The 18178-nt window shown below is 38.6% G+C and overlaps 1 protein-coding gene across 1 annotated transcript; it reads left to right on the forward strand.

The window, feature by feature from the left end:
- Positions 1 to 8450: 8450 nt before the first annotated feature.
- On the forward strand, positions 8451 to 16790 carry LOC117034940 (zinc finger protein 181). The gene is given in 6 exon segments (XM_033128450.1): positions 8451 to 8581; positions 9142 to 9218; positions 13070 to 13190; positions 13452 to 13547; positions 14546 to 14808; positions 14811 to 16790. Coding segments are annotated over 5 exon segments (1695 nt in total). The 5' UTR covers positions 8451 to 8581; positions 9142 to 9209; the 3' UTR covers positions 16017 to 16790.
- Positions 16791 to 18178: the final 1388 nt, after the last annotated feature.

Below are 18178 nucleotides of genomic sequence, written 5' to 3' on the forward strand. Positions count from 1 at the left end.
GGTGGGTACTCGCGCCCCAAGCCCATAACTTCCTTAATAAAAGGTTTATCTTTGCAGTAAGCACATCCTATCATTTGTTCTTGTGTATCTAGGTTAACACACCTTTGAAATGCCAAAATAATTCTCTTTTCCAATCCCTTGGATGTTGTAACCACCTGCAAGGGAGCGCATGATCTTGTTGCGTATATGCCATTCCCATTTACTGTGAATATTAAATATTAACTATCCTGTACTTAACCAATGTAAAAGAAGTGTGTAACTCTCCATTTACTTTTTATCCAACCCTAGAGATTTCCCCGTTTTGCTTTCTCCTGCCTCCTTAATCTACCATCAATGAATTTCATGTAACCTTCCTTACGTTTTCTCCTTTGTTTCTACCTATATATCCGGTATCTACAAAATGAACTACAAAAGTGCCATTCTCTGGAGATTTTCTCAATCTGTTGAGATCTTGCTTCCAGGCCAGTCCTCAATTATAAAAATTTTCTATAGGTTTGGACTTTCTTTTGTCGACAGCCTATAGGGTCTCGGTTGCCTTTAGCTCAAAATAATCTGCATACTACAGAGGCACATCTTGGGGTGACTTATTCTGAACCGCTACAGTCCCCTCCTCTGCAACTTCCTGAGAAGTTTTAATTTCCAAAGTTCGTTTGATAGATTGTTCCACATCTCATTAAACTAGTCTCGGTCTTGAGTAGTTCAGTTAAACAGTTGTGTCTCATTTCAGGAGGCGGAGATGCAGGTAGGCTGCCAAAGCTAGGCCTATGCTGCAAACAGTTATGTAGTTAACAAGAGGTATCGCTATAGAAACAAAAGAAAAATAATGGTTAATGACTGAAGCAGACTATAGTTTCAGTTTCTGAGTTTTGAAGGCAGCCAGTTGAGATTTCAAGATGTCTGCCCCCAAAGCATCTTCAGATGGAGTGAAGGCAGGCAGTGACAGTCTGATAGATTGCCCTGTTCTGCAGTTTGAATGTCTTTGGTGATTTTTCTGCAATAGTCATAAAGATTGTCCATATACTATGAGTTGTACTGGTGATTTCTCTGAAGTTCATATCAAGTCATCCCACTCTAGCTTGCATGGCTTTGGCAAATGGCAATTTTGTTCTTTATATATTTCTTTATGGATTGTATGTAGTGATTTTTATTTAAAAAAAATTATTGGGGTAATATATTAATAACATCATATAAATTTCAGGTGTACAACTTTATAATACAACATCTGTATACTCTATTATATGTTCACCACCAAAAGCCTAGTTTCCTTCCATCACCATGTATTTGACCCCCTTTACTCTCTTCATACTCCCCCCCACCCCCACCCACTCTGGTAACCACCCTTCTGTTGTCCTTATTATCCATGAGGTTTGCTTTTTGTCACTTTTTGTTTCATATTCCTCATATGAACGAAGTTATAGGGTTCTTGTCCTTTTCTGTCTGACTTATTTCACTTAGCATAATACTCTCAAGATCCATCCATGTCATTGCAAATGGCAGTATTTCTTCCTTTCTTATGGCTGAGTAGTATTTCATTGTATATATGTATCACATCTTCTTTATCCAATCATCCATTGAAGGACACTCAGGTTGTGTCTGTGTCTTGGCTATCATGAATAATGCTACATTGAACATAGGGGTACATATACTTTTACAGATAAATGTTTTCAACATTTTCAGGTAGATACCTACAAGAGGGATTGTTGTGTCATATGGTAGCTCTATTCTTATTTTTTGGGGGAATCTTTATATTGTTTTCCATAGTGGCTGTGCCAATTTACATTTCCACCAGCAGTGTATGATGGTTTCTTTTTTCCCACATTATCTCCAACACTTGTTATTTCTTGTCCTTTTTGATAATCGCTGTTCTAACAGGTGTGAGGTAGTACCTCATTGTGGTTTTGATTTGCATTCCCCTTACAGCTAGTGAAGTCGAACAACTTTTCATATATCTGTTGGCCATTTGTATGGTTTTGTGGGGGCAAATGTGTCTGTTTAGGTCTTCTGCCCATTTTTTAATTTGGATTGTTTGTTATATTGTTGTTGAGTGGTATGAGATCTTTATATATTTTGGATATTAGCCCCTTATTGAAGGTATCATTTGCAAATATCTTTTCCCATTCAGTTGGTTGCTTTTTTGTTGTTGTTGTTGATGGTAGCTTTTGCCATGCAGAAGCTTTTAGTTTGACATAATCCCATTCATTTATTTTTGCTTTTATTTCCCTTGCCTTTGAAGTCAACTTCATAAAATCCATTCTAAGGCCAATGTGCATAATTTTAGTACCTATATTTTCTTCTATGCATTTTTTTGTTTCAGATCTTATATTTAGGTCCTTCATTTTGAGTAAATTTTGGTGTATGGTGTGTAAGGCTTGCGGCGAGATAATGAAGCTAAGAGAGTCAGGCGGGTTGAGAAAGGTGAGTGCTTTATTCTGCTCTCCCAGGCGAGGTTCACCGGTCCGCAGACAGGGTCGGTGAAGTCGCGCCCAGGGCAGAGCGAGGGAGGCATATATGCGATTTTTGGGGTGGGGGTTGGCTGAGTGAGGTGGCAGTCGGGCAGGCCCCCCAGCGCAGATCCGGCGCGAGCGGCTGCATCCGGAGTTGTTTATCGCACCAAAGGTCCGCTGCCTCTTCGGGGAACCGCCAGGGGCCCCAGTTTCCATCATGCAAGGAGGGGTCTGATTTGGCAGAGGGGTATGACTTGGCTCCTGGCCTCTTTGACCATGCCCGTAGCTGACCTCATATGGTAAAAAATAGCAATCTAGTTCTATTCTTTCGCGTGTGGCATTTCAATTTTCCCAGTGCCATTTATTGAAGAGGCTTTTTTTCTATTGTATGCTTTTGTCTGCTTTGTAAAAAATTAGTTGTCCATATACACGTGGGTTTATTACTGGGCTCTCAATTATGTTCCATTGGTCTGTGTGTCCATTTTTCTGCTAAGACCATACTGTTTTTATTATTATGCTTTTTAGTATAACTTTAAGTCAGGGAGTGTAATACCTTCAGCTTTGTTCTTTTTTCTCAGGATTGCTTTGGCTATTTGGGATCTTTTATGGTTCTATACAAATCTGAGGACTTTAAATTTTATTATTGTAAAAATTCCATTGGGGTTTTGATAGGGATTGTATTGAATCAGTAGATTCTTTAAGTAATATGGACATTTTAACAATGTTTGTTAATTCTTCCAATCCATGAACACAGAATATCTTTCCACTTCTTTATGTCCTATTCAATTTCTTTCAACAATGTGTTGTAGTTTTCAGTGTATGGGTCCTTCACCTCTCTTGTTAAGTTAATTACTACATATTTTTGTTGTTGTTGCAATTAGAAATGGATTTTTTTCTTTCTTTTTGGTTTCAGGTGTACAAAACAATGTAATAATGTGGGGAAGATTTAGGGAAATGTGCCTTCGTTGGCTGATATGGCTCCATTGTTTCTTTCTGTCTGTTTCTCTCTCATCTCATCCCCGGCAGACAGAGATGAGGAGAAGAAGTAACCAAGTTATATAAGAGGACATGACAGACACGTTGCCAAGCCTTAAATGGCTTTGGGCCGATGGCCCCCGGTGGGAACAGCAGGTTGTTTGTTCAGATGAACTCGCCCTTCAGCCACATAAACAATATCCTTATCACATTAGCTGCTGAACCCTCCCAGAACTGGCCATTCCCTGAGGGGGAAGCAGGAACAAGAAAATTGGCTCTAACTGCACCTAAAGAGATATGTAAGACAGACCTCAATTGGCAGTGCATTGGAACTTGCATGTAGCTTGCAGCATTGGGGGACCCCCAGTCTTGAGCCGCAGACCTGGCGAGGTCTTTTTGGTTCCCGACCTTTCCAGTGTTGTCTCCTCACTGGGGTTTGGTGAGCTTCTTTGGCATAACATTGTTAGTAATGTGTATGGTTTAGTCTTAACTGCCTTTACCTTCTGTCATTGCACATTTTCTGATTGCCTTTGTCTTTTGCTATTGTATATTTCCAAATAAATTGATTGGGTCCTCTTTGGCATCTTCATTTCCCCACTCATCATTATAAACAGCTAGACATTTACACCCCTCACAAAGTGATAACCGCTCCCAATCTACAACTCCTCTGACAGCAAATGTAGCTGTTACAATTCCATTGACTGTATTCCCTATGTTGTACTCCACCTCATATATAGTTGACATTCAATACTATTCAACTATATAGTTGACATTCAATTGTAGTTGACATTCAATGTAATTATAGTTGATATTCAATGTTATTCAACTTCAGCTTTGGGTGTATAGTGCAGTGGTCAGACATCTATGTAGCCTATGAAGTGTGTAAATGGGATTTTTTTCATTTCTCTTTCTGATATTATTATCAGTTTTAATAATTGTATGTTCATTTAGAATAGCATCTGTAGTGTAGGAGTTGGAATACATAAATATGAAAAGAGTTAAATTGCTCTGCACAGTAGAAGGCTTTCCTCCCCTCATCTGCAAGAAGGTAGGGGTAAATGGTTAGGAGAGATTTAGCAGGGCTTGGGATGATAAAAGGATACCTGAGGAAAAAGATTGAGAGGAAAGCACTGAGTTCTGTTCAGCTCCTTGTTAGATGTGAGCACTGGGATTTCTCAAATTGAATCCTCACACGCAAGATGAATATGAGAATACCGACCTTGTTTTGTGGCTGGCTTTTTGCTAAGTTACAAATTATTTGGGGGTCGGCTCAGTCTGTCTTGTTTCTGAGTCTGCCCACAATCTGATTTGATTATAGTGAGTTCTTAAATAAATGGGAGAATGAATTTTAAAATGAACAATATTTAGAGGCATAAACTCTAACTTGTATAGGGCTCTGAGCAGCTTAGAGAAATGTTTGATCCTTGAGCAGAAGGCAAAGCAGAATCTAGAGACATGGGGGTCTCTGTAGATGAGCACAGAGGGGCTGAGAGTGGGGAAAGAAAGTGCAGCAATAAATAGAGTGGCATTCCTCAGGAACCAACTGGGTTTATCAAAGTGAGACATATAAAAGGTAAAGAATGAAGGTCGTGAGTAAAAAGAGACAAAGAAGAGGATGCTCTATGTGGCTTGGTTCTTAGGGAGCATTTTTTTTGGTAAGAGGTTTTTGCTGTGAATGTGTAGGAAGGACATCCTCACGTCTATCACGTTGAGCACCATGGAGCCAGTGGCCGAAACCACAGCCAAAACAACACATCATTGGAGGATAATATCACTAAATGCGATTAGCACACAGTTCTGTCAATAATTATGCCAGAACAGTACCCCAAATTCTGTTTCTCTGTGAGGATTTTGCTTTCCCTTGTGCCTGTAATATACATAGGTACAATAAAATTTACCAGCCTATGAAGGTTCCATCAGAGGTTAATTAAAAAGCCAATGTACTTGGGGGCTTTGACCCTGACACCTTTCACTGAGGGCTGCTGAGGCTAATTGTGATGGCCTGGAAGCCATTCAAGATAGAGGTGGTGCCAAGGGCCACCCCTCTGGTCATTCTGTGAAGATAAAAACAATAGTATGTAGGCACACATATTCAGGAAACATTTCATTCCGAAAGCTGCATTGTCTCAAGTATTCATTTAGAGAGAAGAACCAGTTGGCAAATATCAGGTTTTTGAAAATCAAATTTATGTGCCTTAACCCCATCCAATACAATAAATAAAGATGTAGTAACAAAGAAGTACGGTATTCCCTAGTGTTCCACCTGCTGACTGAGAAACAAATATAATCCGCATTGCCAAGGCACTGTATGACATTCAATCACAAGGATAATAGGTTTATTCAGGACCAGTAAATCCTAGGAAGGAACATAAGTGGTGTACTTTATCAAGGCAATTGAAATCTATTGTATACCGCTAATCATTCTTCCCTACTCAGAAATGCCGAACATAAAATACATTCCTTACCTTAAGAACTTTAAAAAATATTGAACATGAAATGTCAGTTAGGTTTAAAACATACACTTAACAAGTGTGTTGTTTCAGTTCAGCATATACATCGGTTCTTTTTTTTTTTTTTTTAAAGATTTTATTGGGGAAGGGGAACAGGATTCTATTGGGGAACAGTGTGTATGTACTTCCAGGACTTTTTTCCAAGTCAAGTTGTTGTCCTTTCAGTCTTAGAGCTCCAACCGCCTGAGCCATCGGGCTGGCCCCACATCAGTTCTTTAAATATCCATGTCCATATGTATCTTGTCCTTATGCCATTTCTGTTTTGTCTGTGTTAGAATATCTTTCTGCACTCTCTCGTCAAATGTTCCACTAATGACTAAATATTTTATACAGTCTATAAATGAATTTGAATGAAAATGCTGGTGTTCAAGATATAATATGGATAACCTATGTCAGAGTATAATACTAACAGAATAATCGACCATAACCAAACTAGATTATTAAGTGTAAGAGCCATTCAGTATTAGGATATTGAAGCTGAAGATTCAGTTGCATTTCAATGAGGAGCAAGCTATACTGACCACTACCATAGCAAATATTCAAAAACATTGCAGCCCCCTCCAAAAAAACTGGGGGAAAAACCCATAAAAATATTCCAGCCTACCCCAAACAATAGAGAATGAAAATGAAAATATAAAGACTGTAAAGCAAATCATTAAACAATTTTATTTTTAGATAATGCAACGCCTTTCTTATTAAGTGAAGAGGATTAAATAAAAATTTAGTAGAATATATGATGCCCAAATACAAAAAATATATTAAAAAATCAAGTCTTTACATATCTTAGCATCAAACATATGAAAATATATTTAAAACACAGTTGACCCTTGAATGACACGGGTTTGAACTGTGCGGGTCCAGTTACACATGAATTTTTAAAATAAATACTGTAAGTGTATTTTCTCTTCCTATGATTTTATTTCATTTTCTCTAGCTTACTTTATTGTAAGAACACAGTATATAATACATATAACATACAGAATGTGGGTTAATCGGCTGTTTATGTTATCAGTTAGACTTCTGGTCAACAGTAGGCTACTAGTTAAGTTTCTGGGGAGTTAAATTATATGCAGATATTTGACTATATATGTGTGAGGGGGTTGGCACCTGTAATCCGCTGTGTTGTTCAAGGGTCAACTGCACTTATTTCACATCTTTAAATGGCCATTAAAAACTTGAATAATAATGACAAGAAATGTGCATTATGTGGATAGTGAAAACATTTTAATTCTTTTTTTAAAATTAAATTTATTGGGGTCACAATGGTCAACAAAACTACATAGGTTTCAAATGTACAATTTTATAATGCATCATCCATGTATCACATTGTGTGCTCACCACCCAGAGTCAGTTCTCCTTCCATCACCATATATTTGACTCCTTTTACCCTCTTCTACCACCACCCCCCCACACCCGACCCCCACCCCCTATCACTTTACCCTCTGGTAACCACTAAACTGTTGTCTGTGTCTATGAGTTTTTGTTTGTCTTGCTCCTTTGTTCCTTTAGTTTTATATCACACATTTGAGTGAAATCATATGGTTCTTGACTTTTTCTGACTTATTTTGCTTAGCATAATAATCTCAAGGTCCATCCATGTTGTTGCAAATGGCAGTATTTCATCTTTTTTTATGGCAGAGTAGTATTCCATCGTGTATATATACCACATCTTCTTTATCCAATCATCTATTGAAGGACACTTTGATTATTTCCATGTCCTGGCCACTATAAATCATGCTGCAATGAACATCGCAGTATGTATATCTTTATGGATAAATATTTTCAGATTTTTGTGGTAGAAACCCAGGAGAGGGATTGCTGGGTCACATGGTAATTCTATTCGTAATTTTTTAAGGAACCTCCATACTGTTTTCCATAGCGGCTGCACCAATCTACACTCCCACCAACAGTGTATGAGGGTTCCTTTTTGATAGAGGCCAGTTCTCATCCACCACCAGCTAATGACTGCTCATATCCAGGCAGGAGAACATGAGCGGCAGCAGACAAATGACCCAAAAACCTTTCACCCACATAATTTTCTGAGAAGTGTAGTTTCGTGGTTCAGATGCCATTGTCTTTATAACGCAAGTGTAGGGCAACAGTGTTCAACACAGGCGAGGGTTGTCTTCTCCATACTCTGCGTGCATGTCCTGATGAGATACTCTGCCAGGACAGCTCCAGGTGGAATAGTTTCTTAGAAAGCGGAGGCAGTAGTTCTCGCGGTGCTCCGAGACCACGCGCTGCCACGGGGACTTCTGGGAAATGTGGTTTTGCAGGAGGCGACCAGCGAGGCGCCGGTAACTTGTGTCCCCGACACCGAGGAGTATGAGAAATGCCGCTCTAGTGTGCGCTCCGTCCTTGGTCCACCCCGCGGTAGTCTTGGACCAGGCGGCGGAATTCTGCGTCCTGGAAGTTGGAAGGACTCGGGGCAGTGCAGTTTCCGCGAGGGCGGCGGCCATTGTTGGCTCACAGCGACCCGGCGCGTCCCGTTCGCGGAGGTGCCAGCCCTGGACGATCCCGCTCGGGCCTCCGGCCCGCTGAGGATTCGGGCAAGTGTGGGTCCGGGGAGGGCGGCCGGCAGGCCTCAGGCTAACGGTGCTGGGCGCTGGGCACTGCCGCCAGATCTTGCTGATCCCAGGGTCTACCCTCCAGGTGAGCCCAGGCAGGGCCATAGCTTTATGGGCCTCTCTGTCCTGCTCTTGTAAAAGGGACCTCAGGATGGCCCTACCTCTTACCTCATAAAGCTTCGCTAAAAGAAAATGGGCGCGTGAATGTACATAGTACGTACTGAAAGAAAACGCCATCTACAATTGTTTTTGTTATCCAGTCATGAAGCGGGGGCTTTCTAATTGTATCACCTTGAACAAATTGCTTTAGTATCGCCAAGTTTCAGTTTTTCATCGTTGAAAAAGGAAATCTGGAATAATGTGAATGCCCACCATGTGTAAAGTAGTGAAGATGAAACGAGCGCACATTTAACATTATTACTGTTTTATGAATTTGTCTCTTATGTATATAAAAGCTGATTTACACTCGGGGGGCACCTGGTCAATAGTTACATCATCCTAGGGAACACTCTCTTAGTTCAGAGAAAGATCGGAGCCCTAAAAAGTGATTCCCACTGTGCTTTTCCATGCAGGTGTGGCCCAGAGCTGCAAGATAAGCATGATTTTTCCTAACTGCTTTTTCCTGTTCTTGATCTCCCTTCTTAGGACAGTACCCTTCTGTAAGACAAGAGCCTGGGGAGAGGACGGTGTTGACGATTGGAAATTGCGAAGTCATGTTCCAGGTAAGTTGATACGTCCCTATCAGGACTCTTGAGTGTTTGCTTTGTTTCTCCTACCATTTCCCACTTAACAATGTCCGTTTAGGGACTGGATCCATGATTTCTTTCATTATAACAAAGGATGGGGCCTGCAGAAGAACTCCAAAGTATTATCTTTGTTTCTCATCTTTTCTACCAGTTTCTTGCTAGAAGCCTCTGTAGAGTCTTGGACGAAAGTTTTTAAAATTACACTTCAAAATTCAAGTTTGGAATTTAGGTTATTTGCTTTATGGTTGTCAAAGTTGTATCATGTGGTCTCAGTGGTATATCAGTCCTTTCAGTTATTCAAGTCAAGAGGTGTTTGGAGTCATCTTGATTTCTCCCTTTCTCTTATAACTCACATTCAGACACTATAGTTGGTTCTAAAATATATACAGGATATGTACAGAATCTGACTATTGGTTACCCTGTCACTGCCACCACCACTGTCACCCTGATCCAAGCCAACCTAGATTTCAGTAGCCTCCTAGCGGGGTTCCCTGCTTCTGCTCTTGACTCTCTTCAGTCTTGTCTCAGTACAGCTGTCACAGTGATCCTTTTGTTATATAAAATCTTATTCCTCAGTTTAAAACTCTTCGCTCGCCCTAACTCAGAATAGAAGTCAGAGTTCTGTAGTCACTGAAAAAGCTTTATCCAATTAGGCTCTCTATGACCTCTCTGATCTCATCTTTCTTCTCTGTCTCCTTGTTCCCCGTAGGCTCCAGCCACACTGGCTCCTGCCTCCGGGCCTTGGAAGTTGCTGTCCCATCTGCTTGGAATATTCTTTCCCCAGATATATGCATAAGCTTGCATTCTTACCTTCTCTGTATTTTTGCTCATTGGTTGCTTTCTCAGTAAAGCTTCCCCAAACACCTATTTAAAATTGTTAGTCACCTTCTTTCAACTGTCACCTTCACCCTTCCCTCACTGTACTGCTGTTTTCCATAGTACTTATCACTCACTAGCTGATACACTATGTGTTTAGTATATACATATGCTCATGGTTTGTCTCCTCCCACTGGGAGGGAGTTTTTTTCTTTTTTGTTGGCTGTTTTATCTTCAGTACCCAGAGTGGTACCTGGCACAAAAACAGATACTTAGTAAATAGTTGTTGAGTGAATGAGTGATGACAAAATGGTGGGCAGAATCATGGGGTGGAAGGTGAAGCTTGCACAGAAGGTATGAGAGGCAGATGTGCATGTTGAGCAAAGTCTGGTTTCTTGGGAGTATTAGATAATTAGAATTGAAAGAACTTGTTTTTTGCAGTAAAAGCTAAAATGAATTGATTGCCAAAATCATTCATCGATTCATTTCCTAAACACTAATGGAGTACCTGTTAGGAAGAGTCTTACCTAGGTTGGAGTCACACTGACATGCAGGACTTCACGTGCAGTGCTGTCTAAGAGAATTGTCTACAGTGGTGGAAACATTTTAAATGTGTGCTGTCCAGCATGGTAGCCACCTGCCCCATGTGACTGTTGAGTACTTGAACTATGATTAGAGTGACTGAGACATTGAACTTTTTATTTTATTTAATTTTTAATTTAAATGTATATAGCCAAATGTGGCTAGTGCCCACTGTACTGAGCAGTGCAGAACCTGTAGAAAAGTAAGAAAGCGTAAGAAATTATGATAGGTGCTAGGACAAATGTCCTAAGTTCTCCTGTGGGCAAAGATGGATGAACATCCCAGGCTACCCCGGCAATTGACGGGGAAGAAAGAGTTGAAGCATCCCTGGGGAAGCAAGGCTGGAACTGGTTTTGGTGGCCCATGGTACCTGGGAGGCAGAGGTGGAAGTGAAGTTATACTGAACTGAGAGAACACCTTGAGTACAGGTAGAGATGCCTAAGAGAGTCTTCCAAGGAACTGCAAAAATTTTCTAAAGCAGTGGTTCTCGAAAAGGAGATTTTGTCCTTCTTGACCCTACCGATAGGGGACATTTGGTAATATTTAGAAAATTTTTGGTTGTCACAACCCTAGGGAAGAGGGGAGATGCTACTAGCATCTAATGGATAGCGGTTAGGGATGTTACTAAACGTCCTATAGTGCACAGGACAGCTCTCCACAATATAAGGATTATACAACCTAAAGTGTCAGTAATGCCAAGGTTGAGAAACGTGATCTAAATAAAGAGCAAAGAGTGTTAGTTAATGAGGTTTCTTCTTTAGACTTTTAATACAATGGCATTCATTAATGTGCTCAAAACTTAAAATATGAAATATCTTGGCCTTGGTGGAATAAAACCTAGTGTTTTATGCATTTAACATAGTGTTGGTAAGAGTAAATACGAATGGAAAAAAGAATTTTCCCTGGTACAAAAGGGAAAAGACTCCCCCTTCCCATTTTCTTAGAGTATTTCCTTGAGAAAAACCTGTAATTGTAAATCCTTTCCCTGTCCCCTTGAGATGCTTGTAAATCTTTTTCAAAGTGAAATAAGTCTCTGCCAATTTTCCAAGGCAGTAAAGTCTTTCTTAGGGCTTTGGATCCATCTCTTTGAAAGGCAAACATGAAGTAAGATGCTCCCTTAACTACCTGTTTGTGTGGGAGTTTTAGCCTAGGGTCCTGGCTCCAAGTTCAAACTATGTGCTTATCATAAAGATAAGAGAGGTTTTATTTTTCTCATTACCAGGTAAATGTAGGATGAACTATGTGTAGCAAATGATGCTGTCAAATCCTCTTACTGAAAGACAAGTTATCATTTATGTTGAAAGCATGTGTGTAATGGATTGTATCTGCCTGGCTTTGTGAAAGGGTGAGATTTCTTTCTGTCTTTGGCGTCTCATTAGTGATTGCCTATCGAGTGCATTACAGCCTGGTTTAATGCTTATTCAGTAATAAAACCTGTCTCTTTTCTACATTGTAGAGAGGATTTTCTGCTTCACAGATACAGTTTTTAATTATTTTCCCAACACCTGGCAAAGGTAAATTCTCAGTGTGGAACTAAAGACCAGTGTCACTGGTAAACATACATGCAAAATACCCCAATTAAGTAATAGGATATTGAATCAACCACTCGTGGAATGCAAAATTTACAATAACCAAACAATGTCTGTTTTACCAATGAAAGATAGTAATAATGCCATTTTAAATGCATACATTTTTGCACATTATAATTTGACTAACCAGTAAGCTGTTATTGAACATTTAAGCTTTTTCTAAAGTTTCACTGTTTTAAATAATATCATGAATGAGTACTCTTGAGAAGAAATCTAGTTCCTTAGAACATTTTCCTTGAAGTGTGCCCTTTTATTCTTTAACCTGACTTTAAGGTCCTATTCAGGGACTACCTATCGCATGAAACCATCCTTTAGTTTTCTTGCCAGAGGGTCTCAAATTATTTTAATTATAGATTGATTATCATACAAATTTTAAGTATATGCCATAAACGGTTTTCTTTTTTGTTTATAGATTAGTTATGTATGTCTGTCTTTAATATGAAAGTGTTTTTTCTCCTGACCCATTGGATATTTTTTTGAACTGTGGTGGATCTTCATTTTTTTATTATTTACCTAGCATGTAGCTATAAAAAACATAACTAAGCACTTGACTATATGCTGTCAAATGTTGAATGCTGATTTTTAAAAATTTTTATAATTCTGTTCCCTAGCAAATTAACTCTCCTGAAGCAAAGCTCTTACTATTTGTCTCTCATCCTTATGGTACAATACCAAAAACATAATTATCCAATTATTACTTAACTTAGATCAGATTTCTGATTATTGTCACAACTGCTGAATCTTGTTCCCTTTCTTCTACAACCAGGGTAATTTTATCCCTTGTCCAGTGACAGCAGAGGCCTGGGCTATGGTTGAGCCTAAATATGTTTATTATTTCAGGTAACATTTAGTGATGTGGCCATAGACTTCTCTCATGAAGAGTGGGGATGGCTAGATTCTGCTCAGAGGGATTTATACAAGGATGTGATGGTTCAGAATTATGAGACTCTAGTCTCTCTAGGTAAGCATATCTGCCCCTTCACCTCAGTAGGGGAGAGCTTTCTTTTGCCACTCTGAATTAATGGAAATTCTCCTGAGTAAATGGCTGACTTTCTGTTCCATGTTCCCAAGGAAGTTTGTGGCTCTGTTGTGCCCTGCCTGAAGCTTATCTTCCCATTTAAGTGGACATACTTCAGACCTTTCTTTGGTCCCTTTTGTGATGACGGCTTATCCTCTTTGAGGACCACAGCTTAAACAAGTTCCATATTTTTCCTGTAAGCAGGTCTTTCCATACCTAAGCCATATGTGATCACTCTATTGGAGGATGGGAAAGAACCTTGGATGGTGGAGAAAAAACTGACAAAAGCTATGTTTCCAGGTAAATCATGGTGAATCAAGCAAATCAGGTCTTTGTTAAAGATGCTTGTAGAAAGGATGTGTGGGGGGCATTTTAGGATATTTTAGGGTGACTGTTTTCAGAGATTCCCAAATGTAACAAAATTGAGGGGTCCTTAGCTTAGATTTCAAAATGACCATTCCTACATCCCAAATTATTTTCTGTATTAGTCATGTCATCTAATCAAAAGTGGAGGGTTTTGCCATTATAATAATTCAAAGTGTTACTTTATTTGAAACAAAATAAGGCAAATTACTCTTTTTAAGTTCACTTAAGGAAAAATATACTGATGGTTTTAGGTTAAGAAAGATGTCAATTAGATGGAAAAATCACTTGTCAACTTAAGGCTGAGCTTCAAAGATTAAATACAAACATAAGTGTTAGAGAAAGTAAGTAATGTATAAGAAATTTTCTAACAATATTTTCTAATGTCCAATAAATGATTTCACACAGATCTTCCATAAACTCACAAAAGCCTAAATTTTTGTGAGCCATAAAGTATATTTAGATTATTTTGCTGCCATTGTAATTTTAATGCAGCGCTATAAATTTTGCATTTTAAGCATACTAATCTGACAGCAAATTGAGATTGATTGAACGTTGGAGTACCAAGGCTGTGAGACAGAATGTGTTGTTCTTTCACATAAATATATAAGCACAAAATGTTGGGTTTGGATTCCAGAATGCCTTCCACATTTTCTTTCTGATAGTTTCATGTTTTCCACATACTGATTGCTTATATTAAACCCAGGTTCTTTATTACACTCTGTTCCTGCCTCTGTGAGCTATCTGTATTATTCTCTGTGCTCTACTTGAACTGTGTTCAGAAATCATTGAATATTTGAGAGTTGTCAGAGCCATGTGTTTTCTGGGAGGTCAGGGTAGACCTTTATTTTTTAATCCAATTCTATTTCTATCATAGAAATTTCTTTTTAGGAAGTACAGAAAAAGCAGTGTTTTGCTTTCTTGATATATTTCAGATTGGGAATCAAGATGGGAAAACAAGGAATTATCAACAAAGGAGGATATTTATGATGAAGATTCATCCCAAACGGTAATAGCAGAAAAAATTATAAAACAAAGTCATGAATTTTCAAATTTTAACAAGGACTGGGAATATATAGAGAAGTTGGAGGGGAAGCATGAAAATCAGGTAGAACGTTTCAGATCAGTGACTCTCACTATTAGAGAAACTTCTACTGGGGAAAGTGTTTACAAATGTGCATTTAGAAGCATCTTCCATTTAAATTTAAGTCTATTCTTTCTGAACCACAGAGAATTTCTGCTGAAGGGAAATCACGTAAACATGATACATTTAAGAAGAGCTTACCGGAAAAGTCATTTATAAAAAATGAGGATATCAATGGTGGGAAGACATTTTTGAATTTTAATGAAAGTGTGGCAGCCTTCAGCCAGAGCAAATCTCTTACACTTCACCGGACTTATAATAGAGAGAAGGTCTATACATGCAGTGAATGTGGGAAAGCCTTTGGCAAACAATCAATCCTTAATCGCCATTGGAGAATTCATACAGGAGAGAAACCCTATGAATGTCGTGAATGTGGGAAGACTTTTAGCCATGGCTCATCCCTTACTCGACATCAGATAAGCCATAGTGGAGAGAAACCTTACAAATGTATTGAATGTGGGAAGGCCTTTAGCCATGTCTCATCACTTACTAATCATCAAAGCACTCATACTGGAGAGAAACCATATGAATGTATGCACTGTGGAAAGTCTTTTAGTCGTGTTTCACATCTCATTGAACATCTGAGAATTCATACTCAAGAAAAACTCTATGAGTGTCGAATATGTGGGAAGGCCTTCATTCATAGGTCATCTCTCATTCACCATCAGAAAATTCATACTGGAGAGAAACCTTATGAATGTAGTGAATGTGGAAAAGCCTTTTGCTGTAGCTCACACCTTACTCGACATCAAAGAATTCACATGATAGAGAAACAATTTGAATGCAACAAATGTCTGAAAGTCTTTAGTAGCCTCTCATTTCTTATTCAGCATCAGAGTATTCATACTGAAGAAAAACCCTTTGAATGTCAAAAATGCCGGAAATCCTTCAACCAACCTGAATCACTGAATATGCATTTGAGAAATCACACTAGATTGAAACCTTATGAATGCAGTATATGTGGGAAAGCCTTCAGTCATAGGTCATCCCTGCTTCAACATCACAGAATTCATACTGGAGAGAAACCCTATGAATGTATTAAATGTGGGAAGACCTTCAGTTGTAGTTCAAACCTTACTGTACATCAGAGAATTCATACTGGAGAAAAGCCATATAAATGTAATGAATGTGGGAAAGCTTTTAGCAAAGGCTCAAATCTTACTGCCCATCAGAGAATACATAATGCAATAAATGTGGAAAAGCCTTTAGGCCGTATGAGTTACTATACATGTGAAAAATCATGTAAGAGAGAAACTGTATGAATGCAGTATTCATCATAATACACCTCAGCCATTGGTCCTCCCTGATTCGAAATCAGAAAATTTATGTTTGAGGTAAGTCTTATGAATGTAATGAATATGGGAAGGTCTTTAGCAATAGTACAATGCCTTATTGTCCATCAGATTTCACATTGTAGAGGGACTATATGAAGGCAATAAATGTGAGTATGCCTTTAGCAGTATTAATCCCTTAATTGACATAAGTAAATCCACACTGTATTTACTGTTACATATATGTAACAAATATGGGAAAGACATTAGGCAATATGAATCTCTTATACGACATATATAAATATGTACAGGAGAGAAGCAATATGAATATAAAAGTTGTGTATAGTCCTTCAGTTAAAGTACATCCCTCTTTCTACATCAAAGAACTCAAACTGGAGAGAAAGCTTATGTAAAAAATGTATTAAAGTGTTCACTAAAAGTTCTTATTTTCCTAGATGTCAGAAAATTAATGCTAGAACAACTTGAAGGATGTAGGAATTATGTTAAAATCTTTGCAGTGATGCTACTTGTAAATGTTTCTACAGGAGAGCAAACAAGCATATAAATTAACATGCATTTCTTATATAGGTAGCTTACAATTTTACTCGAATTGTACATAGAAATTACCTTCAGTTAATGGGCATGTGAACATATTTAGTCATCCAGTGGATCCAGTAAATGTTATAAAGTTGAAAATTGAAGCTACAAAAGAAGTAAAAAGTGGTGTGAATAAAATTCTTGGTTTCTAATAAAATCATTTTTATATAACAGACTTTCACTGTGGCACTAGTATTTCTTGCAAAACTTTCTATTTCCTCTTGAAGAATTAAGTTCATCCTTACTATAGCCTTTAGTGGGAGACTAGCAAACCTAGAGAAAAATGACCTGATCTTTGTGCTAAAAATACCCTTATTTTGGTAAGGATAATCCATAGTCCATTTCCAGTTGGATTAATTAATCCACGTTAATGTTTACAAGTACTGTGAGAACATAACCAAGAAACAACATACTATGAGAACTCAGAGCAGGCTTAACTGTGGCTGTGCTTTTTAATCTGAATCCTAAGGGATGAGTACTAATTATGTAGCTGTGTGCATGCACACACACTCAGGGTCAATCTAGCAGAGCAGATAAGCAAGTTCTGTCATGTTTGCTGCAGCTGGACTCCCGGGATCCAGTGTCTAGTTTCAAGTTTTGTGTTTTTGAGGTATTACTGTTGGCAGCATCACTAGTAACAAGAGCAGTCATCTCTCTATCCCTGGGTCATAGTTACAGGGGTTTACCTTGAAATTAATAGTCCGGAGCTGTCTGAATCACTGCTCCAGTCCACCTACCAGTTTTTTGTTTTTTTTTTCTTTCCAAAGCTGTAACACCAGAGGAATTATTTTTTTTTAATTGGGGAGTATTGGGGGACAGTGTGTTTTTCTAGGGCCCATCAGCTCCAAATTGTTGTCCTTCAATCTAGTTGTGGAGGGCGCAGCTCAGCTCCAAGTCCAGTTGCTGTTTTCAATCTTAGTTGCAGGGGATGCAGCCCACCATCCCATGCGGGCATTGAACCGGCAATCTTGTTGTTAAGGGCTCACGCTCTAACCAACTGAGCCATCCGGCAACCCAACTCACCAGCTTTGAAATTACTAATTTTCTGCAGTATATGTCTTGAAGTATATGTAAGAGAATTTTTATTTTCTCCACTGAAACTTGACAGAGAATTATAGTTTGTAAGGAGGATGGCTTCAAAGTTTTAGATGAGAAATAGATTAGTCTTACTGCCCCCCATGGTTCCTATCTTGTGAATAGAAAATTAACACAGATCAATGATTGGGGTTGTGTGAACACTTGCAGATAAAGGACAGTTTATATTGCTTGTATTTCAGATTATGTTCTCTATGGCATTTGATGATTGTAAATAAATTATTTTAAATAGGAATATTGTTTCACTGATATAATTCTGGTGTGGAATGAGTGATAGCGTTTCTGACTTTAAACAAAATACTCTCGTTCTCTACTACGTGTGCTATCTTAACTGAAAGCTAAGAGGTGAAGGCACATTCCATAGCAATTCTCAGAGATAGTGGTTTGGAATGGGATGCTGAAATTTTAATGTTAAGCAGAGATTTAGCTTTCCTTTGATTTTTTTAGTCATGAGATTTACT

The sequence above is a fragment of the Rhinolophus ferrumequinum genome, chromosome 15, assembly GCF_004115265.2.
Source record: "Rhinolophus ferrumequinum isolate MPI-CBG mRhiFer1 chromosome 15, mRhiFer1_v1.p, whole genome shotgun sequence".
Taxonomy (NCBI): domain Eukaryota; kingdom Metazoa; phylum Chordata; class Mammalia; order Chiroptera; family Rhinolophidae; genus Rhinolophus; species Rhinolophus ferrumequinum.